General features: G+C 64.9%; 8 protein-coding genes across 8 annotated transcripts in view; 2 read left to right on the forward strand and 6 right to left on the reverse strand.

The window, feature by feature from the left end:
- Positions 1-1,124: 1,124 nt before the first annotated feature.
- On the forward strand, positions 1,125-4,083 carry PFL1_05327 (uncharacterized protein; the record flags this gene model as incomplete). The annotated part of the gene is made up of 3 exons (XM_007882859.1): positions 1,125-1,577; positions 1,690-2,704; positions 2,816-4,083. The coding sequence occupies 3 exons, from the start codon at positions 1,125-1,127 to the stop codon at positions 4,081-4,083; spliced, it is 2,736 nt and encodes a 911-aa protein (XP_007881050.1).
- Positions 4,084-4,280: 197 nt separating this feature from the next.
- PFL1_05328 (uncharacterized protein) lies at positions 4,281-5,898 on the reverse strand (the record flags this gene model as incomplete). The annotated part of the gene is made up of 4 exons (XM_007882860.1): positions 4,281-4,664; positions 4,781-5,022; positions 5,132-5,710; positions 5,820-5,898. 4 exons carry the CDS (start codon positions 5,896-5,898, stop codon positions 4,281-4,283), a joined length of 1,284 nt encoding a protein of 427 aa, XP_007881051.1.
- Positions 5,899-6,565: 667 nt separating this feature from the next.
- PFL1_05329 (uncharacterized protein) lies at positions 6,566-7,912 on the reverse strand (the record flags this gene model as incomplete). The annotated part of the gene is made up of 5 exons (XM_007882861.1): positions 6,566-6,791; positions 6,901-7,235; positions 7,364-7,493; positions 7,612-7,777; positions 7,876-7,912. 5 exons carry the CDS (start codon positions 7,910-7,912, stop codon positions 6,566-6,568), a joined length of 894 nt encoding a protein of 297 aa, XP_007881052.1.
- A 1,530-nt stretch (positions 7,913-9,442) lies between these two features.
- Positions 9,443-11,233, reverse strand: PFL1_05330 (uncharacterized protein; the record flags this gene model as incomplete). The annotated part of the gene is made up of 1 exon (XM_007882862.1): positions 9,443-11,233. One exon carries the CDS (start codon positions 11,231-11,233, stop codon positions 9,443-9,445), a length of 1,791 nt encoding a protein of 596 aa, XP_007881053.1.
- Positions 11,234-11,991: 758 nt separating this feature from the next.
- On the forward strand, positions 11,992-14,991 carry PFL1_05331 (uncharacterized protein; the record flags this gene model as incomplete). Its single annotated transcript, XM_007882863.1, has 1 exon — positions 11,992-14,991. The coding sequence occupies one exon, from the start codon at positions 11,992-11,994 to the stop codon at positions 14,989-14,991; it is 3,000 nt and encodes a 999-aa protein (XP_007881054.1).
- Positions 14,992-15,141: 150 nt separating this feature from the next.
- Positions 15,142-16,006, reverse strand: PFL1_05332 (uncharacterized protein; the record flags this gene model as incomplete). The annotated part of the gene is made up of 2 exons (XM_007882864.1): positions 15,142-15,312; positions 15,479-16,006. The coding sequence occupies 2 exons, from the start codon at positions 16,004-16,006 to the stop codon at positions 15,142-15,144; spliced, it is 699 nt and encodes a 232-aa protein (XP_007881055.1).
- A 485-nt stretch (positions 16,007-16,491) lies between these two features.
- Positions 16,492-20,295, reverse strand: PFL1_05333 (uncharacterized protein; the record flags this gene model as incomplete). Its single annotated transcript, XM_007882865.1, has 4 exons — positions 16,492-16,704; positions 16,824-17,416; positions 17,514-19,312; positions 19,448-20,295. The coding sequence occupies 4 exons, from the start codon at positions 20,293-20,295 to the stop codon at positions 16,492-16,494; spliced, it is 3,453 nt and encodes a 1,150-aa protein (XP_007881056.1).
- A 2,642-nt stretch (positions 20,296-22,937) lies between these two features.
- The window catches only part of PFL1_05334 (uncharacterized protein), a gene marked incomplete at both ends in the record, with an annotated part of 2,958 nt that continues 2,826 nt past the window's right edge, over positions 22,938-23,069 (reverse strand). The window contains one exon of the mRNA XM_007882866.1: positions 22,938-23,069. This exon is cut by the window's right edge and continues 2,112 nt beyond it. Coding sequence (XP_007881057.1) covers positions 22,938-23,069 — 132 coding nt within the window.

The raw sequence follows: 23,069 nt of genomic DNA on the forward strand, positions 1-23,069 counted from the left end.
TGAGCCTCAGCGTTGATCCTATACCGCGTTCCGATTGCTTTCCAGCACATGATGCGGCTCTACTCGGAGACTCGGCCATTGGGCGATGGATGGGCTGGCTGGGGCGGTGGCGTTGCTGGGCGGACGGTGGGGCGCAGAATGCGATTTCCAGGGTGACGGAGTACGGGTACAGTCCCAAGGATTGGAATCGGACTCGGCCAACTCGCAGGCGGCCGCCGCGAGTCGAGAGGGTTTTGGGCAGGGTGGCAGGCCAAGTCGTCGGCCCGTGCTGGGCGCTGCGAGCACTACAGCACCCTGCGCTGGATGTGGTTGGCCATCCCCGACCCCATCCCCAACTCCATCTCCATCTCCATCTCCATCTCCATCTCCATCTCAGCCTCCATCTCCATCCTAATCACAATCCCAATCACCATCCCCATCCCCATCCCCATCCCCATCCCCATCCCCATCCCCATCCCCATCCCCATCCCCATCCCCATCCCCATCCCCACCTGTACGTCCCTTGCCGTCTGCTCTACCATCCGCCCTACCGCCCTCCTCGGCTTCACTACAACGCACACTTCGTCGTTATCTGCCCACCCTTGCTCCCTCTTGCCCAGCGCTCGCATCGGCATCGCTCCGCCACCGCGCCCGATTCGAGCGAGTCATTCGGGACGAAGGCCAACACTCTTCTCCAGACACAGCTGCCCGTAGCTGCTTCTCGCGCTCATCTGCCCACAAACGCCCGCATTTTGTCCTCTCTTCGCCCTGCCTCAGCATACATCGCTTCCTTGGAAACCCGCAATCTTCATCAGCCTCTGACGGGCTTTGATTCCAGCTCGGGGCCGGACAGCCCGTCCAGCTTACCATCAACCTGGCTGCCCGCTTGCTCTCTGCGAGTGGAAGCGGCTAGCGCCCCTGTAGCTTCGACATCACCCGCGGCGGGAACCGCTGTCGTCGCGAGGCAGGGGCCAGTCCGACGCCCCCCTCGACAGCACCCAAGGCAAGCGCCGATTTCGTCTTGACAGGCCACTTCTCACGCATCCGACGCTTCTAGCCTGTTGCATGCGCTCCCATCTCGACACTTCGCGCGGCCACCCGACCTGCAACACTGCTCTGAGCTAGAGCTTCACCACTCCGGCAGGATGAGCGGCACCCCAGTCGCCTCGCCCACCGTGCACGTAAACCACTGGTCCGAATCGCAGGTGGCCGACTGGCTCAGCACCATCGGCCTCGCCAAGTTTGCAAAGGACTTCAAGGGCAACGGCATTACTGGCGACGTCCTCATCTTGCTCGACGACGATGCATTGCGGGACATTGGCGTCGCCACCGTCGGACAACGGCTCTCTCTCCTCTCGGCCATCTACCGCCTCAAGCTGCAGTTTGCCATCCCCATTCAGGAGGGCGACTGGATACCCAAGTCCTCCGAGGTCCACGATGGTTATCCCGCCACGGCCACATCGCCCCACCTCGTGTCCCTGCTGAGACAGCGCGACGACCGCATCCGCACCCTCGAGAGTCAGATATTCAGGCTGGCCGACTACCTCTCGCGCTTCCAGCAAGACTTTGCCAGCGTGTGCAAGCACGTCGGCGTCAAGGTGAGTCCGATCACGGCACATGCAAAAGCCGCGAGGTGAGGGATGTCATGGCTCGATGCTCCTTTGGCTGAACAATCTGTCCGCCTTGACCATTCCCACTGCTCCATGGCAGACGCTCACCTCTGAAATGGCAATCTCGGTCGTGTCCGGGTCAACACGGCCAGGAGAGACAGGCGGTCACTCGCACACCTCCTCGGAAAGCAGTACTCACTCCCTGTCAGCCTTTGGGTCGCAGCCGGACCTGGCCACCTCGGCCAGCAGCCATGCCATCGACTCGCCGACCGCTCGCAACTCTTCCGGCATCGTCTCTCCGACGCGGTCCGGCTTCGCCACCTCGCTCGGCCACCGTCCTGGCGCCGCCACGTACACGCAGGGCTCATATGGTCAGCAGCATTTTGACGAAGGTCAGGCGTCCGGCAACGCTTCAGTCGGTCCGCTTCTGGGCTTCAAGCCAGCGGGTCACGCCGGTATGTACCATCGCAGCAACGACGCGCTTGGGTCTGCAACGGGACCTAGTGCCGCGGTCCCCAACACGCCAACTACCGTGGCAGCGGGCATGCATGCTTCAACGTCGTTGCCGTCCCTCTCCTCGGCCAGCGTCGAGCTCTCCCCGACCCACTCGACGCCTTCGGCTACGCCCACCACAGCGACCCCCGCACACGGCCACGGATCTTCCGCCTCCGCCATCCAGAGCCCTACACGGCGCCAGGCGCAGCCCTCCCCCTCGGGCAACCTCTCGCGCAGCGCCAGCAACAACGCGCTCGCACAGGCACGCAACATCAGTCCCGTCCAGCAGGCGGGCTCGTCATCCGCCACGGCAACGGCAGCGGCGACAGGAGCGATCCATTCGACGCCAGCTACAGATGCATCGTCAAAGCTCGATCGGGTCAATCCGACCGCACCCGCCTCGTCATCGTCGTCGTCAAAGACAAACACAGACAGCGGCCCTTCTGTTTCCAGCAATGGCCACCCGTCGGCCTCCACTTCATCCGACATCAACCCGTACAAGTCATTCCGGGTCACCCTCGACGATCCGTGCCACAAGGTCCTGCCAGCTGCGCTTAAGAAATACAAGATCGTCGACGATTGGAGGCTCTACGCGCTCTTCATCTGCTATGGAAGCACAGGTGCGTTGCATCAGCGGGTCCGACTTTGTTCTCTCCGCGGCAGTATGACTGATCCCTGTCCGATGGCGCTCGCTGCCTAATGCATCCTTCCTCGACACCCCAAACAAATAGAGCGATGCCTCAGCTATGACGAGAAGCCGCTGTTGCTCTTCCAAAAGCTGAAGGAGAATAAGCAGAGCCCAGTCTTCATGCTGCGACACATTCGCGACGTAAAGTCGCCCATCGCCATTGCCAATGCAAAAGCAGAGTCCAAGAAGAGCCAGACGACCACCTCGTCGACGGTCAAAGCGTCCGCCGGCGGTCGGAGCGACAAGAGACGAGTCATCGACGGTGCTCCGCCCTCTGGGGCCAACATTGCCCATCTCGCTGCACCCGTCGAGACCGGACCCGCCGCTGAGCTGCCGGCATCGACGAAAGCCTCGCGCACCTATGCCGTCGCAATCTACCCGTACCTCTCGGAGCGCGGCGACGAGTTCGACGTCGGCGTTGGCGATATCTTCATTGTGCGGAATAAGGCCAAAGGCTGGTGGGTGGTGCAGCGGGACAGCAAGGGGACGGGCGCCGGTGACGTCGTCTACAGCGTGCCATCCAGCGAGACGGACGATGCGAACCCCAACGCCGCCTACCAGGCCGAGATCTCGTCCGGATGGGTGCCTGCCGGCTGCCTTCTCGAGACCAGCAGACCGTTGTCTCAGATCGTCGAGCCGGGAACCTTGGCGACGGCGGCAACACAGGATCAATCGAGCTCCTTTGCCAACTCTGGTCCAAGCACGCCCACCGTGGCAACCTTAGCGGCGGCCACGACGACGACGCCGGGTGGAGGCCCGTCGGGGGGCACTGTCAGCGCGTCGGCCACGGCCTCAATCCCCCCGACCTACATCACCAGCACCAGCACCCTCGGCGTCATGCTCATGGACTACAGCGCGGACGACGGTCTAGAGTTCAACAAGGGCGATCGACTGCGGGTATTCAAGCGCTACAATCACTGGTCGTACTGTGTGCAGGAGGGCGACCCTCACGCTCGCGGCTGGGTGCCTAGCTGGTACATCGGTAAGATTTCAACGGCCAATGGCGGCGGCAGCGGCGCAGCAGGGCCGAGCTCGGCAGGGAACACTCCAAAGGACGCCAAGGATCCAAGCCCGGCAACAGGCGGCGGAACAACCATCTCGCCGACCACGTTGATCTCCGCACCATCGGCGGCAGCGCCATCCAAAACAGCAGGAAGTGGAGGGGCGTCGCCGGGCGCGGAGACCAAGCCGTCGGGCAAAGGCGCCGGCAGTGGATTGGGTGGGCCGTCGCCGTCAAGAACGGCGAGCGGTGACGGAGGGGTAGCGGCTGGAGCCGGCCCTGGGACGACCGACATCGGCGATGATGGCTGAGCTCGAGACAATCGAAAAGGTTCAACGGCCGCCAGTCTTGTTCGTGGTCGAGATGTGGGCGGCTGCTATATAGCTCCGAACGAGCGCGACCGGCGTCGCTTCTTCCGCGAAAGAGGGAACCGAACTGCCAGATCGCGCAGGGCTGCTCGCCGGACCAGAAGCGTCGACACACTCGCTCCCCGCCATCTAACCTCCGCTCATACGGCGCGCCCGGCGATGCTTCGCCTTGACCGACGCAGCCCTGTGGTGATCGCCGGCGATTCTGTGAGCCGCTTGCCTGGTGTCGGGCTGACGACGCCGTCAGGGACACCGGAACGAGGCCTGACCGACTTGGACGCTGCCGAGCGCGTCTGCCGCGCCGCAGACGTCGGCGTGGACTCGGAGGAAGCAGAAGTCGTCGTGGCCGACGCGGACGATCGCGCGGACGATGCCACAGACGAGGAGTCGGGCTTGGGCTTGGGCTTGGGCTCGGGTTGCATGAGGTCGCGGCTGAAGACTGGGAGTGGGTCTTGATCCTTGAGCCTGCGGAAGGCAAACTTGCACACTTTGAAGCCGGCTCGGCCGGTGGTCATCCATGCCTTCTGCTCGTCCGAGACGCCGCAGAGGACGGAAGTGTCGCAGTTCGCTTCGGTCAGCACTTCCGTCCTGTGCGCTGCCGTCGAATGTGGGTTTGGGGTTCACGGGTACCGATGCTCACCTCGCAGACGTAGAGCCCGCTGTAGACGTAGCCGGCATCGGGGGCGTAGCGGTTGTTGGCCTTGTACCCGCGGATGACGCGGATCGGCTTGCCAGTCTGACTAGACTTGTAGAGCGCCGCATTGTACGTGTTGTCGGTCCAGGACTGATCCTTGCTCTGGGGTGCGGTGCGGAGGTTCTTTGGGTTCTCCTTCGTCCCCTTCAGGTCTCGGCCGCCGGAACCCGTGTACTGGAAGTAGTGTCCTGTGATGGCAGAAGCAAGCACGGCGAAGATTCAGTACTTACCGGGTCGGCGATCTGGTCGCCGGTAGCGAACGCAGGCAGAGGCGGCAAGGAGGACGGGGCAACTTACCGCTGTCAAAATCGTCTTCGTACCCGCCGCTCAGACATACGCTCCAGCATCCGACCTCTGGGTTCCCGCTGATACCGGCCACGGTGGGCGCGTGGACGGCATCGGTGGAGCAGTGCATTCTCTTTTCCCAGACGGTTCCGATCTTGATGCCGGGTATGTGACCGAAACGTTTGGGAGAGTGGATCCGTCGACCGAGCTTGTCGGCCTTGCGCTGTCGGTGATCGTCCTCGTCGTCATCGTCGCCCATGATAAAGGAAGAGAGGGGTAGCGAGTGGCGTCGCAAGGTCCGCGGTATCGCTGAAGGCGTGCTCGACCTTACGCGGGTGGAACGTCGCAGGGCGGATCGCGGAGTGAGCTTCGCCGAGGACGACGGCGACGAAAACGACTCGGACGTCGTCGCGGTGACCGAATTGCGCGAAGCCGATCGAGTGAGACGGGTCCGGAGAGCGGCATTGGAGGAGAGCGGGGTGAAGGGCTCGTCGGGGCCGTCCCGCTTGCGCTTCGAGGGTGAAGATGCGGAGGCGGGCTTCTTGGCGAGGGCCACATCGTCGTGGTAGAGGCCGAGCGATTTCATCAGCTCTGTGCGGGGAGGGGCGAGCAGTACGTCGGTGAGCGTCAGAACGGATATGGAGAGCAGGACACTTCTGCCAAAAGGGAGAGGCTTGAGGCAAAGGCGTCAAGGACCCACCGATGTTGGCCCTGATGTTGTCCTCGCGCTGCCGCTCGTACTCTACCTCCAAGGCCGCCTTGGCATCGTCTTGCACCATGTTGACGACGCACAGCGGTGGAAGCGCTTCCACGTCGAGCAGACTGCCGCAAGAAGCGGATCAAGATGGGCAGGGTTCGAGGGATGTGGATAAGGATGCGGAGGCGGAGGCGGAGGCGGAGGCGGAGGCGATGCTACATGGACAGAGTGGAAGGAACAGAAAGCGCTAGGAGAGGAGGAGCGCGTCAAGCGGAGACCCTGGCCGACTCTCTCTGGCCGTGCGGGTGCCCGGTGCCCGTCTTCCGGTAAACGTAGATTCGTGGTCCAACAGCTCTCCCACCCTTGGGGATAGCGTGTCCGGTCTCGCCTACCGCCTTCCTCACACACGCAACTTGCCCTGCGTGGCTCAGCCTTGACCGCTCGTCTATCCGACCAATCTTCTCGCAAGGTATTGCGGCTCGCCGAACTTCACATCATCATCGCAAAATGCCTCTCGAGGCTCTGGGACAAACGGGCTCGCTCGTCGCGGCCATGCTCTTCGCGCTGTAGGACAAATTGCCATCTCTGAGACATCCGAGCCCCACGCTGCGTGTGCCTACAAAACGGAATCATGCCGTTCTCTTGAGGCAAGTCGACTGGCCAGGCTACCGCGGCCGTGCTCAAGGAGGCGCTCCTGGGCCGCAGCTGTTTGCGGGAGGCCCATCGCGATCCGCTCCCCGCCACGCGGCTCAGGCCAGGAGGCTGCTGAAGTAAGGGTGGCTCAGACTCCTCTTGGCCGACACCCTGCCGGCGGGATCGTAGACCAGCATGCCGGATAGCAGGTCCAAGCCGTTGGGGTCCAGCTTCGACACCGCTTGCTCCAGCGGAACGCCCTTCCATTGCGGGAACGATGTCTTGTAGTCTGGCAGCGACCGGACCCCAGGCCACGCCTCGTCCGTAGGTGTGCCCAGCGTCCTGCGCAGAAGTGACGGACGATAAGAGGCGCCGGAGAGCATGTTAGACCCTGCCATGCTGCCGCTGCTGCATCCGCTCGTGGAGCCGATGCAGGCCGTTCCGCACTCACCTGAAGATTTTGAAGATCTCGTCGATCTCAGAGTCGCCAGGGAAGAGCGGACTCCTCATGGCCATTTCTGCGAAGATACAGCCGACGGACCACATGTCGATCGCCGTGCTGTAGTGCCGCGAGCCGAGCAGGACCTCGGGCGCCCGGTACCACAGCGTCACCACCTCGTGCGTATATGTCCGAAGCGGGATGCCAAACGCCCTCGCCAGTCCGAAGTCGGCGAGCTTCAGGTTGCCTTCCTTGTCAATCAGCAGGTTCTGCGGCTTGAGGTCTCTGTGCAGGATCCGGTGCGCGTGGCAGTAGTAGATGCCGCGGATCAGCTGGTAGGTGAATTTCTGTAGAAGCGCGGCCGGATGGGATCCAGAGACGGGAGGGGCAGGTTCGGGGAAGAAGGGTCCGGTGTCAGCTCGGCGAACCAGGCTGGCCGATCCGATCCGATCCGTGGCTGTGGCCCTGCACCTACCCTGACAATCTCGGGGCCCATGCCCTCGTTGGAGTCGGCCGGAACGGCGTCCATGTACTTTCTCAGATCGAGGTCGAGGAACTCAAAGACGAGGTACAGCTTGCTCTCCTGGTGGACAATGTCAAAGAGCCTGGCGATGCGAGAAAGGCAAGGCGCGGTAGCCGAAGTCAGCCAGCCTGCACCGCCGCCTGGCAGCGCGACGCCGAGCACCCCGAGCATTGCCTTAGGACCGTATCGTCGGGACTCACCTGACAATGTTGTCATCTCTGAGTTCCTTGAGCAGCGAAATTTCCCTGATGGCCGTCGACGGTACCCCCTCGTCTTCCGCCTCGAGCCTGATCTTTTTGAGCGCAACGATGCGCCCATTGGCACCGGGGTTGAGGTCCTTTGCCTTGTATACGACACCGTACGTGCCTGTATGTCGGGTGAAGCACGAATATGCGGTCAGTCCTACAGCCCGAGAACCAACGCGCGTTCGTCAGGAGCCGGCCGTTCCGAGATCTCTGACCCACCTTCGCCAACCTTTTCAATCTTCTGGTAGTTGTCCATCGTCAATGCCCTGCGCTAGTGACAAGTGATCCGAGTGGCGTTGCGGTGGAAGAGGTGGGAGCTTCGTCGGGCTAGCAGTCGATGTTCCGAGCGTCGGCTTTGGCCAAACAGGGCGTGCAGAGCGTTGCGAGCGTCTCTCTGGATGCAAGTCGGGGTCGCAAGTTTACGATGCAGAGGCGGAGCGGACGGGAACTGTCGTGATAGATCGGTATGAAAGCGAGGCGTGCGGCAAGGCGTTGCTTGGTGATGGGCGCAGAGGTCGATTAGCGGTGTCGCTGTGGCTGGGGGATGGTCGAAGAAGGGGCTGCGAGAAAGAGCCAGCTGCTTGGTGTCGGACGGAGTCTTGAGGGAGCGTCGATGGAGGTGCTAGTCGGGTCGCGAAGACGAAGCGAGTCGAGGGGAGGAGCGGTGGTGGTCTTGACCGAGGAGGGGTGCAGCAGCGAGCAAAGGCAACGAGCAGCGGAGAGAGAGAGGGAGAGTAACACCCCCGCGCTCACCTGCCTCTGCCTCCTGGCCAGGCGGACCTGTCCTGGCCAGGCGGGGCCTGCCTAGCCTGATCCTCCTCTGGCGCGCGCTCTCCGGCTTGGCCTGAGCTGAGGTCCCCTGGCCAGGCAGGCAGGGCGTGTGTTGGTTGGCCTGGCCGCAATTTTTTCTGGCGGGCGCCCGGCCTTGGGATCTGGGACCTGGGCCCTGGGCCCTGGGCCCGTCTGCCTGCCGGCCAACGGGACAAGCCATGGCGGTACGGCGGCTCTCTGTGGTCTGGGGCAGGCTTCCCCGAGAGACGCGCGCCGCGCGCTCCACAGGCAGAGGCAGCCGGGACTGGCAGGCCAGGCCCGGCGAGCGAGGTTCAGGTGTTGCTCTCGCGCTCCGCGTTGCCCCTGGCCCTGGCCTGGCCCTGGCCGCCTGCGGGTGGAATTCGAGATTCGGATTTGGAGCTCGGTCACGTCCATCTCGAGCCTCGGCCATCGAGGCCGGCACAGCGCGACCCAGCTGCAAGGAGCAAAGGGCCCCACGTCCAAAGCCCCGATCGGCTTTGCTTGCTTGCTCGCGGCGGCCGCGTATGTAGCAGAAGATCAGAGTGGCGAGGCTGCTGCGCCCAGGGCAACCTCCTCGGGCCGCTTCTCGGGCAATCGGCGACGCCACTCGATCTGCCCTTCGCCCGCCATTCGCCCGCCATATCTGGACCAAGACGTCGAATCCTGTGCCACGAGCGCCACGATCCTCGCGAGGCGCATTATATTGACTTCGTCCGAAGCTCGGGGACAAGAAACCTTGTGCCGTACAAAGGTAAGATCGTGCCGAATCCCCGACCGCGAGGCCATCTCGTCCACGCGTGGGTTCGGGCGTGGCATGCCAGGCCCGGTCTCGCGTCACACACCGACCCCGTTCTCGCCTCAACAGGTGCGATCAAATCGTCGCAGATGCTCGCCGACCACAAAGCACATCACGGGCGTCGTTGAGCAGGCCGCATCCTAATCCGTATGCATGCTAACATCGCTACCCAGCGCCTTGGCCGCGCACGCAGCGACCTCAAAGCTCGTCGTGGCCCGACTGCTGCTGCTGCCCCTCCTCCTCCTCCTTGGTCCGCTCAGCAACGCGCTTCTCGAGCTCCCCGACCATCCTGCGCACCTGCTCAATCTTTTCGTCGCTGATGCTCTCGTCCTCGACGCCATTGGCCCGCGCCTTTTCCATCATCGCCAGGTCAGTCTCGAGGTGCGACAGCAGAAACTCTTCGCCCCGCACAGCCACCTTGCGCGCCTCTTCCGGGTCCTTTTCCATGAGCTCCTTTGCCGCCGCCGCCGCCTTGTCAAACTGGTCGGCGTACTGCGACGACCAGTCGACCTTTTGGCCGTCGAGCCACTTGGTCAGCTGCTCGCGCAGCGACGCCCGCTCCGCCTCAGACGGCGCCTCGCGGTGCGAAGAGACGCGGTACGAGTGCTCCTTGGGGTCCTCGGACGACGACGAGCGGTACGACGCCTCAGTGTCCTCGGTCGTCTTGCCGTCCTCGTCGGTGACGGACGAGTACGAAGACGACGAGGACCACGACGAGGAGCTGTGCCTCTCGCTACCTTCGCTGTCCGAATGACCGCGGTGCGATGAAGACGAGGACCCGGCAGGCGCGCTGTCGGCGTACTCGGCGCCCGCATCGCTGCTGGACGAATCGAGCACCTTCTGCTTGACCGACTCATAGGCGCTACCGGCGGCCTCGGCGGCTCGCCCTGCCTCGTCCTTGGTGCGCTGAGCCGCTTTGCCCAGCATCGCGGCGATCTCGTCGAGCTTCTCCTTGCGCTCCTTGGAGTCCGGCTCGTTTTCGGCGCGCCACTCATACTGCGCTCCTCGGGGCAGCTTTTCCTCTCCTACATCGCCGGCGCTGCCCTTCTGCTGCTTTTTCTTCCTGTCCGCATCCGCCTTCTTCTTGGCGGCATCCTTGGCCTTGGCCTTGACCTTGGCCGTCGCCTTTGCTGTCGCCTTCTTGGCCGCGCCCGAGGGCTTCTTGCTGGCAGCCTCGGGGACGTTGTCGAGAAGCCACCTGTGCAGCTCGTGGTACTTGAGCGGGCCGTCATACCTCTTGGGCTTGGACTCGAGCAGGCTGGATCCTTCGGCGCGGCTTGGGACGACGAGGAGCACGGGAAGCTCCCCCTCGTCGATGCTGACGCCCAGATGCGCCCTCGAAGCCGCTCGTGCGGCGGGCTGGTCGCCGCGGAGGAAGGCGAACGAGATTGATGTGCGGAAGTCGAGCGCAAGCGACTTGTAGAGCGCGGACGAGGTGGGCTTGGTCGAGAAGAGGAGCACCTTTGGCCTGTCGGGCTCCTTTTCGCAGTATGACTGGAGCTCCTCGGCCCTCAGCTTCTTTGCGCCCATGGGGAGCGTATCGACGAGGTGAGCGGCGATGTCCTTTGCGGTGCGCGGGCCCTGGTAGTCGCGGGGCAGCCGCTTTTTCGTGGGCGGGAAGACCTTGAGCGTGGGGAAGCCCTGGATGCCGTACTGGCCGCACAGGGGCTTGTTCTTGTCATCGTCGCAGTCGATGTTGGCGAGCTTGACGACGCCGTCGAGCTGCTTGGCCGCCTTTTCGTACTCTGGGACGAGGCGCTGGCAGTGTCCGCACCAGGGTGCGGTGAAGGCGACCATGGTGGGCTTCTCGATGTCGAGCACCTCTCGCTTAAAGTTGGAGCCGGTGAGCATCGTGACCTTGGTGTTGGGGCTGAAGAGGGCGGCATCGGTGAGGGCGGGGAGGGTGGCGAGGCAAAGCAGCACCAGCGAGAGCGATAGGCGCACGAGCGCACCCGGCCTTGGCGGGCTGGGACGAGAGTAGCTCGCCATGGTGGCGGTGGCGTTGGCGGTGGCGGTGGCGATGAAAAGTGAACCCGAGGTCTCGAAGAGGGAAGGGTGTCCGATGCGGGGCTCTCGGTCAGGGTGTTCGGAGAGAGGGAGAAAGGCGCCAAGTGGGCAGGCACGAGGTTTAAATGCAGTGTGACACACTGGTGGTCAGCAGGCGAAGAAGCTGAGGTACGGTGGGGGTTGATGGCCCGCGAGGGTCAATTGACGAGGGAATCGAGAAGGTCTACGAAGGGCCTGGCCAGGCTCTGCCATGCATCCAACGACCTCTGGGCCGCTGCAAGCTGTCGTGGCAGCTGGCTGGCAGGTGTGCTGGCCAGGTCGAGGGGGCGAGACGGGCCGTGCGTGTGCAGGCGTGGGTGCCGGTGCCGGTGCGGGTGCGTTTGCTGGCAGCGGCACAGTCACGGAAACCGGGCATGGCTCGCCCTCGTCGGGTTTCGGATTTGGCAGATTGGGGCCCAAGGGCGCACTTTGGAAGAAGCCGGCAGGCAGGCCGAGGTTTCGGAGGTGGGCTAGGCAGGCTGCTTTCCTCTTTGTTTCGGCCTCGGGCGCTACTCTGCCGTCGGCCACCATCTTTCCAGTCGTCCGCTACCCTGCAAGCGCCACCTTTTTCCGCCCAGAGAGCATGGCAACGTCCACCTGAGCCAGAACCCTGCAATCTCACCCCGGCTCGCCTCTCGTCAACTGCGCCGGTCGACCGTCCAAGGTCCCACTCACGATTCGAGTGCAGCGCCGGTGAAGCGATGCGTGCGGCGGCTCGTTCGGCGCGCGATGTCTGCAGAGGCTCGTCGCCCTGGCCAACGGGATTGTCGCCAAGCCCTCGGCCTGCGGTCCGCCCGATCGTCTCGCCGCTCACGCCCACGGTCGGCCAGTCCTGCGATGCTGACCGCGTCGGTGGGGCCGAGGCGGGCCTAGTGGGACGTAGCCGGCGCTTTGCCACGGCAGCGACCACGTCTCCCTTTGCTCTGCATCGTCCAGAGAGCTCGTGGTCCATGATCTCCTCGCCTTACTCGACACGCCATCCCGCCGGTCCACTTCCGGGCTCCAACAACGAGCTCGATCCAAGAGGCGTCGACTACTCGCTCTTCGAAAAAGTCGAGGCGCCGTCGTACAAGACAGAACCACAAGCCCAAGTCACTGTCGCCGACAAGCAGAGGCGCGGCAGGCCCGTCGCTAGCATCCGCCTCTCAACCCGCGATCTCACCCCGGAAGCCGCCCTGCTGCGCCGCCTCATCCGCCAGCGCGAGTTTCAATCGGCCGCCCAGGTCCTCGGCGAGCTCCGCATGCTCGAAACGCCCATGGACCAGCACATCCCCGAGTACCTCGCTGCAGCGATCTGGTCGGTGCGCAACGCTCGCCGCAACGAGGCACTCCAGTGGATGGCCATATCGCCTGCATTGCGCGTCGCCACGAGCCGCCACAAGCCCCTCAAGCCTTATTTCCGCAAGCAGAACGAGCAAAACTCCTTCAAGTTCCGCAAGCTCTTCGCGCTCCTCCTCGACACCGCCGGCGACGACCTCGAGATGCTGCAAAAGGCATCTCTGCTGGCAGCCAGGAAGGGATACTGGGACGTGCTCTACATGACCCTCGCTCAGATCTTCCGGTACGGTCTTGGCGTCCCCTCGACGTCAGACCAAGGCTCCAAGTCGAGGCAGGCCTGGACGCTCTTCCAGGGCCTGGTGGAACGCGTTAGCAGGGACAGCGCATCAAAGATCTCGGTCGAGACCCTCCAGCAGCGCACTGCGCTGACGTCCCTCTACCGACAGAGCGTGCGGACGTTGGTCCTTTCCGGCAGGCTCGAAGACGCCGCCTTTTGGATCGAAAGGCCGCTCGAGCCCGGCGGCCTCGACGAAGCACAGTGCGAGCTGCTCCGAATCGATCAGTTCACTTATGCCTTGGCACTGACGCGGCTGCTCGAGGCAGGACCGCCGTTTGATCAGCTGGCCATGCGAATCGATGAGTTGGCGTCCAAAGGCCAAAGCCAAAATCTGCCCAGCCTCGAGTGGCTGCGTGGTTTGGATGCCCGGCCTCGTGCAGAGCCGATCGACGAAACGCAAGGAGAGCATGAGCGGGGCACCTTGAACCCCTCGCTCGAGACGCAGTTATCGTTCCTCATCAATACCGGCGAACTGGTACAGGCAAGAGCATATCTGCTTGCCTGTCTCGATGGTCTGCAATCCCCCGGAGAGTCACCGGACGAGCAAGACGTCAATGGCATCAGACAGTGTCCCGTTCGGCTTCCGAGCGCATCCGCCCTGGCCAACTTCCAGCAAGCCGTTGTGGACATGGGATCCGTCGTCATCCTCCCCAGCCTGCTCGAGGATGGAGGCGATGAGAGTTCAAGGCTTGCCGAACCGACGGTGGTCGAAGCGTCCGAGTTCCTCCGGCCGGTCCAGGAGGCGATTTCGGAATGCCCGACGGGCACTGGTCTCTGGGAGACGGCGCAGCTGCTCGGCCTGGTGCGTCGAGGCATGTGGGAAGCGGCGCTCAGCTTCTTTGCAGGGCCATCCGGCTTCCGCCTCCCGGCCGGCGGCATCACGGACGAGCTCATCGCGCTGGCCACGGGAGGCAGCGCCGAGGCGGCGGCTCAGCGATGGCGTTCGGATGGGACAGCCTCGGCGTCGACCAAAAATTCGCCGTGGCCCGGCACTCACGCCATCAACCTGGCCATCCGGGCACTCGTGGGCGCATGCCTGCAGGCGCGCGATTTCGGTCGCCTCGAAAAAGTCTATGCAGCGTGGAAGGAGGGAAGTCTACCGCCGAGCACTGTTCCCGTAGCCCACGAGGCGGCGGCGGCGCCAACGTCAACGTCCACAGCCACCAGGGCTGATAGCGGGCTCCCAGCCTCGATCTCTGCACCGGGCGACGTCTCGGGCGACAGTTCGGCACGAGACCGGGACACAGCCCTTCTGCAAAACATCGCGGCGCACGTCGGTCAGCTGCGCTTCCAACACTGGACGCCGGGCCACCGTCCAGACTCTTTCACCTTCGACCCGTTCCTGCGCGCCTTCGCGCTGCGGCACATGACCGTCCAAGAACCAAGCCATGGGCCGGCGCCTGCCTCTCAGGTTGGGCGATCGATTCCGCGACCGCCACGTCGATCGCGCATACCGTGGGGCAGCGGCGAACGGGCGCTGGCGGTGGTGAGGGACATGACGACGCAGTTTGGCGTCCAGCCCTCGGTGGCGAGCTGGACGATCGTGCTCGAGTCGATGGCGCGCGAGGGCATCGACAAGTGGCAGCAGCCGACCGAGAGACTGGCCAATGCCATGGGCATCAGGACGCGCCGCGGCGAGGACGGTAAGCTCGGCGTCGCGGCTGACGGCGCGGTCCTCGCTGGCCTGCCCGCGGCGACGCTCGAGACGTACACGGCGCTGCTGCGCGCGATGCTTCGCGTCCCACGGAAGAACCTGCGGCAGCCGCTGCTGCACCAGGCGACGCTGGTGCGCGACGACCTGCTGAGCCGCATCGAGCTGCCGCAGGACATCGAGGAGGCCAGGCGGAGCCTTTCGGAAGCCGTCCGCGACGAGAGCGGCGGACACGACGACGACGACGACGGGCAGGAGACGGGCGCCTTCGTATCCAAGCTGCTCGATGGCATCGTCACGAAACGCGGCAATGCCGTCGACGACGGGAGGAAAGGGTGGCCGCTGCGCCAGCTGCTCGACAACCGGAGGACGATTGAGGTGCTGCGCGACGTGTACCTCGCCGAGGTGGAAGCCGAGCCGTCGGTGCTCCCATGACCTCCGAGGCACGGGTCCCGCGCTAACTACCGCACGAGGTCCCGATTCGCAGAGTGAGGTTCACGCCTGAATCTCACAGACACATGGATTGTCATCCTTCTCCTTCTCCATCTAACCACCGTGCAGCTGCCTGCCTGCCTGCATGCCGGCTCATTCTCTGGTGCCCGTGGCGACGATAAAGGGGAAGCTCTGCGTCTGTCCGGACTCGACGGTCTTGTCGAGCCTGAAGCTCTCAAACACGTCGACGTTGGCGTAGCCGGCTTTGGCGAGGATGTCGCGCATCTCCTGCCGTTCGAGGCCGTGTCGCTCCACGCCGGCGTGCTTGGGTTCGTGAAGATCGGGATGGTGGAGGTCGGTGCAGAAGAGGGGAGGGGAGGGAGAGGTAAGCCTACGGTCATCGCTCCGCTGCCAATGAAGCGCAGGCGGGGCACCACCATCACCACCACCACGGCCGCCGCCGCCGACGACGACGACGACGACGACTCACTTTGGCGACGGGATGAAACGCCTCTGCCTCTTTGCCGGTATTCTCGAAATCGCTGATCCACACCCTGCCGCCGTGGGCGGTACAGGCGTACATGACGTCGACGAGGTGCTGCATGTGTGGGACGTGGTGCATGACGAGGTGGCTGAGCACCAGCCCAAACCTCTTGCCCTCTAGCACGGGATCCGTCGCATCTTCCAGCAGCTTGACTTTGGCCGTCACCCTACCGCTCTTCGCGGCGTCGGCGCGGCGGGATTCGAGTTTGTGGTCGAGCATCTCGACCATACCGTGCGAGGTATCGAGTGCCAGGATCGAAGAGACGTGGCCGGAGAGCGGGAGGGTGAGGAGACCCGTTCCGCACCCTATCTCGAGCGCGTCGAGCTGGCTCAGCTGCGAAGGCGGGAGGAGCGGCGACGAGACGAGGTGGGACAGACAGCGCGACGACGACTCGACGACTTCCGCCTGCGTGTCCCACGTCTGCGCCTCGGTGTTGAAGCGGTCGTTGCCCGACGAGTAGTTGGTCGACGTCATATCCGTGCTGCTCCGTTCGCCTTTCGGGGTCGGCGGCAGATGAGGTGAGGTGAGGTGGTCGGGCAGATGCTCAAGACGGGTTAGGTGGGGCGGCTGGACGGGCGGGCGGGCGAGGTAGGACAAGCTGGTGGAAACGAGGGAAGAGAGAGGGAGGGCTGTGGCACCCGTCTCCTTGGTGAAAGGTAACGAAGAGCGGGGAAGTCGGTGCGGAGGCAAGGGTCACACGCCTCGCACGCCCCATGCCTGGCAACCCCACGGCAAACCGGCCCCACGCAGTACCCGCTACCCGGAGCCTGCCACGTGGCAGCCGGTCGTCAGCCCGCCACTACTGTGGCACGACGTCGATCGCGCATGTACGGCCATGATGGTCACGACAATCTTCATCGTCTTCTTCCGATCCGCCAGATACACAGAGGCCGAGGATGTACAGTAATTACGAAGCAGCGACCAACTCGACACCGATTCCCGTCCCGCTCGTCCGCCCGCTACGCCGCCGGGGGTGGCAGCGGCGGCGTGAGCGTGGCCGGGCGTGACGACGGACGGGCTGCTGCTGATGCAGCCGCTGCGGGCCCTGATGGCGCCGGCGCACCGCCGCCCGACGATGGGATCTTGCCCACCTTCTGCATAAAGTTGGCCACCCTCGCCAGGTCGACTTCCTGCCCGTCCGACTCCATGGCCGTCAGCAGATCGTCGAGCATCTGATCACGAGCGACGAGCGAGCATGCCATGCGCAAAGCAGAGAGGGACAAACGACACGTCAGCGCACAGCTCACAATCGCGCCTGGCCAACGAACACGTCGTCCCGCGGTGTACTCACGCTCTCGACCTTGTCCTGCGGCACATTGGCGCACATGGCCACCACCTGCTGGCACTGCTTCTCCTTGGTCGCCGACGCCCCCTCGAGGCCCTCGATGCGGTGCTGCAGCTCGTCGCACGACTGGCCGTACCATTGCACCAGCCACCGCAGCCGAACCAGCTCCTCGACCTCGACCGCCTCTTGCTCATCCTCGACCTTGGACGCCTGCATGTCGGCGTGGACCGAGGCCAGCGGCACCTCGAGCTCGTCCGCCGAGGCGCTTGCGCCATTACCATCGACCGGCGACGACTTGGGCTTCTGGTCCCGCAGCTCGTTGGCCAGCCGCACCAAGGCGTCAGCCTTTTGCTGGAATACGGCGTCCTCGTGCGACACGCCCAGGTGCTCGCCCAGCGCCCGCCGCAGGTTGCGCACCCGCTGCTTGGCCTCGTCCTTTTCCGCCACGCGCGCCTGAGCGGCAGACACGTTGCGCCGGCGTGCTGCGAGGTCGCGCGTGGCCGCATGCAGGTGACCCTGCACCACGTCGACGGCGTCCTGCTTCTCCTTGAGCTCACGCTCAAACGCCACCTGCACCTCTTCGAGCGCAGCACCCATGCCTGTAGTAGAACGTCGCACAAGAGCCAGGGGCGCAGAAGTCAACGTCAGTCAGGCTCCGCCGAGTGCGGATCAGCCGCGTAATCACGCGCCACTCACGTTCTTTCACGTCCGAGCTCTTGAGCACGGGACCCTGCGCCGGCCTCCCGAGCGCTGCGACAATGTCGTGCGGCAACGCCGTAGCAAGCTCGTGGGCCGTCGCGGGCGGCAGTCGGCCGGCGCCAGTAGGAGCAGCTGCATCGCCCCCTTCGATGCCCCAGTCGGCTGGCCGGATGCCGAGCGCGTTGGGCAGGTCCTTTCGGGCACCGACGTCGAGCAGCATCCGCACCATGCTGGCGTTGCCCAGCCGCGCGACGATGCCGAGCGCCGTCTCGCCGTCTTCGTCTTGCGCGTCGACAAGACCGGCATAGCCGCTCGCGCCGCCCTTGGATCCCGCAGTGGCGAGGAACTCGAGCACGCATGCCATGTAGTATCGCGCCGAGGCAGCCCTGCCCTTGAGCCCGGCGACGAGCGCGATGTGGTGGAGCACGGTGCGCTTCTTGAAGTCGCGCGTGTTGAGCGAGACTGCGAGCAACTGCAGCAGCGCAGGGAACGACGAGGCATCGTACGAGTTTGTCACCAGCACCGAACGGTGCAGCGCCGTCTCTCCTGCGTGGTTGCCCGCGTGCACATTGGCGCCCCCCTCTGTGACCGGGCGGGCGGTGAGAATCCTGACCAGGTGCAGCCGACACAGCGCCGAGGCCCAGTGGAGCGCAGTGTGGCCGTGGTCGTCGGTGACGAGATCGAGTGTGGGCTTGGGGCCCTCGGAGCCGCCGCCGCCGAGACCGCCGAGGCTCGCCTTCTCCTTGAGCTCCTGCAGCAACTTGTCGAGCTTGGCTTCGTAGCTCTCGGGTTCCGCAGGTCCTCCGGCTGCCGGCTTTGCATCGGCGCGCGAGTCAACCGCGCCGACCTCCCGCTCTGTGGCGGCGGCGTTGGTGCCGTTCTGAGCCAGTACGGGCGGGCCCTTGGCCTTGGCTGCGTCGTCTTCAGCGAAGAGAGCGACGAGGTGGTCCCGCATCCGCTTCTCGCCTTCGTCGTAGGGCTTCGGCGGGATCGCTCTGTCCGCGTACCGCGGAACGCTTCCGTCTGTTGCTCGCGAGCTAGGATTGCGGACAGCCATTCGATGGGCTCGCGGCGTTGCAGCGGCCCGGAAGCTGCCACCCGAGGGGCCCAACGCATTGAGATCCTTGACAGGTGCAAGTGGGTCAGCCGCGGGGCCGGCAGTTGCAGCGGCATCACCGCGGTCACCTTTCGAGGGGCTCACTACTCTTGCTCGCTTCGACTGGCTGGCGCCGTCGGTGTCGGCGGCAGGGCCGGGCGAGTCGGACGGCCCGGCCCGCTTGCGGCTGGCTGTGGAAGACCCGGGAGCAGCGGCGGGGTCCGGCAGCGGGACACCCTGAGGTACGTAGCCGTACTGCGAATAGCCGCGGAGAGCGTCCTGCTCAGCCTGGCTCGAGCCGGGCGGGATCGCCAGCGGCGCCGCCGGGCTCATGACGGACGTGGTAGCATTGAGCAGGCCTCCGCCGCCGGGCGGGAGGAAGACGGCGGGCGACATGGACCGGCTGTCGGCCTCGGGCGGCGGCGGGCGGAGCGACAAGAAGCGCGGCTGCTGGCTGGGACCGGCAGTCGGGCCGACGGACGGCGCGGGCGAGTAGGTCTTTGTGCTGCTCGGTGTGGCCGACGTCCGCCCGTCGTGGATGGCCGACGTCGACGTGTTCCTCGCCGCCGGCTGCGGCTTCCTCCGCTGGTAAAGCTTGGGCAGCTGGTCGGCATTGGCGGGGTCAAACTCGAGGATCGGCTTGAGGATGTGGGCGACATTGTGCTCGGCGGCAAGCTGCTGGGCTCGCTGCAGCGGGATCCTGCAGAGCGCGTCGGCCAAGAGTGAGGAAAGGAAGGGACGTCAGCGGCGCTCATCTTCCTGACAGCGACGGCGGCCGCGGCCGCGATGACCGAGGCCGGGATGCTGCCCCCTTCTTCAGCCCGGGCGAGCTCACCAAGTACCCTGGAATTTGCCGTAGCCGCCCTGAATCTTTTCGTGCTCGCCAGTGAGGATGTTCTTCTCGAGAATCTTTGTCCGCTTGGTCTTTTCGATGCCGGCAATCTTGAGGATGGAGGTGGCGTTGAGCCAGCCGTCGTTGCGCCTGCGCATCACGGCGATGCCGCGCACAGTGACTTCGTAGACGGGGACGTTGGAATAGGTGGCGAGGTAGACGGTGGGCACCGCTCCGCCCGAATTCTGGAGCGCCGCGTTGGCCTCGGCGTGGCTCATGGCAGCCTTGCTCTTGGCAGTCGTCGGCTTCGGCGGGTCCGGAGCGGCGGCAGGCGGCGGGTTGGAAGCAGAGGGGGCTGCGCCTGCAGCCTGCCCGGTGACACGCTGCAGGCTCTCGGAAGCGGCCGAGGGCGCCGGAGCGCTGGTCATAAGGGGCATCGCAGCGACAGAGGGCTTGGCCGCGGCGGCAGCGGCTGTGGGTGCGGAGTCGGAGGCGGGGACGGCTTCGTCGCTGCTTGCGGCAAAGCTGTCGAGGGGTTTCGCGGGGCTGATGCCGGACCCGATGGGGGAGAGGGCGTGGTAGCCGTAGGGTGCACCCGAGTCCGAGAGGTTGTGGTCGTGGAGTTGGCGGAGCGGGGTGGCGGAAAAGAGGCCGGGCGTGCTGAAGCTGGGGTACGGGTAGGACGACGACGACGAAGTGGATTGGTCTATGCCGTGGGCGTGGGCGGCAGCAGCGGGGGTGATGCCGCCGGCGAAGGAGCGGTAGGATTTGGAGTCGGTGATGGGGGTCGCCGTGGGCTCTAGGTTTTCTGACCGGGCTGTGCTGGAAGGTGTGAGGGGATGACGAGACATGTGGCGGACAGGGCGGGCTGCAGGTTGGCCGTCGAGCGATCAAAAGAAGGAGGCGGAGGTATAAGAGGGTGGGCCAGACGGACGTCGAGCTGAGGGCGACTGTCGGCGAGACGAGTGCCCTGTCCTCTTGCGGTCCGCCAGTGGTTGGTGTGGGGTGCGGTGGCGAGGGGCGGGAAGGACGGGGAGATGGGACAGGGAAGAAGTCTTGCAGCTGTGGCTAATTGGTGTCGCTTGCGAATGTGGTAGGCGAGACGGTGGGTTGGAAGGTGAATGGGATGAAGCAGGTGGTAGAAGTGTAGGAAGGAGCCAGCGACGTTGTCAAGGGTTCCACCGGATGGACCGATCGAGCGATGGCGGGGATTCGGACCCGATGCAAGGCAAGAGTGGGCTTTCCAGGCCGGCTGGGCGAAGGACGGCACGATCCAAGTCAGAGGACGGGAAGGTGGGCGAGCGCGTCGTGACGGGGCCAGGAGACGTGCGAGTGTTGGACTGCTGGGCTGATGATGGTGGTGGTGGTGGTGGTGGTGGTGGTGGTGGTGGTGACGACGACGATGGGGATGTCGGCGGTGGATGGCAGAGGACCTGGTCGCGGCTGAGTGGGGCGACACGACGAGGGCGATGCGACGACGGGATGGTGGTGAGCGGACTGCAGGCAGCGGGCAGATGGAGGCAGAGCAAAGAGAGAGAGAGAGAGAGAGAGGTGAGGTCGCTGAGAGGCAGCTGAGAGAAGTGTCGGATTCGGTGTGCCCCCGCTCGAAGGTTAGGCCTGGCCAGGACGGGCAGAGGCGCGACGTGTGCCCGCCTGCCTGCCACAAGGTGTGCATCTGGCAGGCCAGGCGGCAGCTCGAGCCCAGGCCAGGTCTTGCCCTTGCCCTTGTCCTTGGACTTGGCCTACGGGATCTCAGAGGCCAAGGCCAGGCCAGCGCCAGGCTGCGCGCCTCTCTCCTCTTTTTTGGGTCGTCCCGCGATCCAACCCTGGCCCTCGACCTCTCTCTCTCCGCTGCCTCTTGTGCACAGAGGCGCGTCCGTCCGTCGCCCCTCCGCCGTCTCTGTGGCCCTCGCCTCACCTCCGCTTTCGACCTTGCCTTTTCCCCTCGGCCAAAAGACGCGCGTGCACACAGGGCCAGGACCAGGGCCAGGGCTTCTGTACCGCTTATCCTCTTCCCTCTGCCGAATTGCCCAGGGGCCAGACCGCACCGCTCAGCGCGTCTTCGCGACTCGCAGACGTGGGAAAAAAAAAGAAGCAGGTGCGCGTCGCGCCTCACCCAAGGCGACTCCTGTGCCCGCTGACGTGTGGATGAGGCCACGGCCCTCAGCGCTCGCCTGCGACGATAGCAAAGCGACGCAGCGGCCACCGAAACGCCATACGGGAGGCAGCAAAGCGCTTTCTCCACGCCAAAGGAGGGCATGCCCTTCAAATGTAGATGGATCCAACAGAAACGACAGGCCGTACGGCAAGGGATCGATGCAAGAAGGGCGTTAAGACAGACACTGGACACGACCAGAGCATGGGAGCAGGGCAAAAAGAGGCCAAGCCAGAGAAGCGAGCGAGGCAGGCAACGGCCCCTCAGAAGCCTCCGTATCCACCCCCATAGCCGCCCTGGCCATACGGCTGCTGCTGCGGCGGCGCCTGCTGTTGACCGAATCCCATATTCATCCCCGTGAACTGCGGCTGCATCACACCCCCCGGCTGGAAGCCCGTCGGCTGCGGCCGCAGCGCATCGTATTTCTCTGTAGCAGCGGGTACGATCCAAGGGTGGCACGGATATCGCGACAGGTCAGCGAAACGGCGCCGTAAGGGGGACAACGCGGCTGATCAGAAGCATCGACAGCCCGCAATGGCACTACTCACGCGACGACTGCGCCTGCGCATTGGGGTCCTTGGCAAACTGGCCCGTCTTCATCTGTCGGCAGAGGCGCGCAAACGCGTAGGCAAGGCGGATACAGGGTCGGCAGCACGGTCAGTCCGACTGCCCCTGCATCGCTCCGGCCCAGGAACGCCCGCGACCCCGCACTCACCTGCTGGAAGATGTTGCTGGCGTTGAACTTGTCGCCATCACCCTGCTGCTGCGGCTGAGGCGACGGCTGCGGCTGCGGCGATGGCTGGCCGAAACTGCCAAAGCCCGTCTGCTGCGGCTGCTGCTGCTGCATGCCCATGAAGCCCGTCGGCTGGGCCTGCATGCCGCCAAAACCCGTCGGCTGCGCATTCATCTGGCCTCCAAACTGCGACGCACTCGAGAAGCCCATGCCGCCGCCAAAGCCAGAGCCATTGCCAGCGAAGCCGGTGGGCTGGCTCGCCATTGCGCCCATGCCATTGATGCCTCCGCCAAAGCCGCTGCCGTTGAAGCCCGTCATCTGGGGCTGCTGCGGCTGCTGCATGCCCATAAAGCCCGTCGGCTGCGGCTGCATCCCCGTCATCTGCATGCCCATCATGCCCGTCGGCTGGCTCTGCACCTTGGTCGGCACAAACTGGCCGGTCCCCGACGTCGGGATCAGCGGCTGCAGCAGGCCCTGGTTGGCAGGCACCGGCGCAAACGGACCGCGCGGGGCGTTCGGGTTGTAGCCGTTGGAGCCCAGGAAGCTGTTCTGGCCTGTCGGGGTGGCGCCCGGGCGCGGGCTGGCGGCAGCAGCCGAGGGCGGCCTCATCGCCGCCAGCTTCTCGAACAGCGCCGAGTTGGGGTCAGCCGGAGGTTGCGGCGACGGCGCAGGCGCAGGCGAGGCCGAAGCAGCAGCAGCAGCAGCGGCAGCGGCAGCCGGCGGTGCCGCAGGAGCAG

Source organism: Pseudozyma flocculosa, assembly GCF_000417875.1.
Source record: "Pseudozyma flocculosa PF-1 unplaced genomic scaffold scaffold00019, whole genome shotgun sequence".
NCBI lineage: Eukaryota > Fungi > Basidiomycota > Ustilaginomycetes > Ustilaginales > Ustilaginaceae > Pseudozyma > Pseudozyma flocculosa.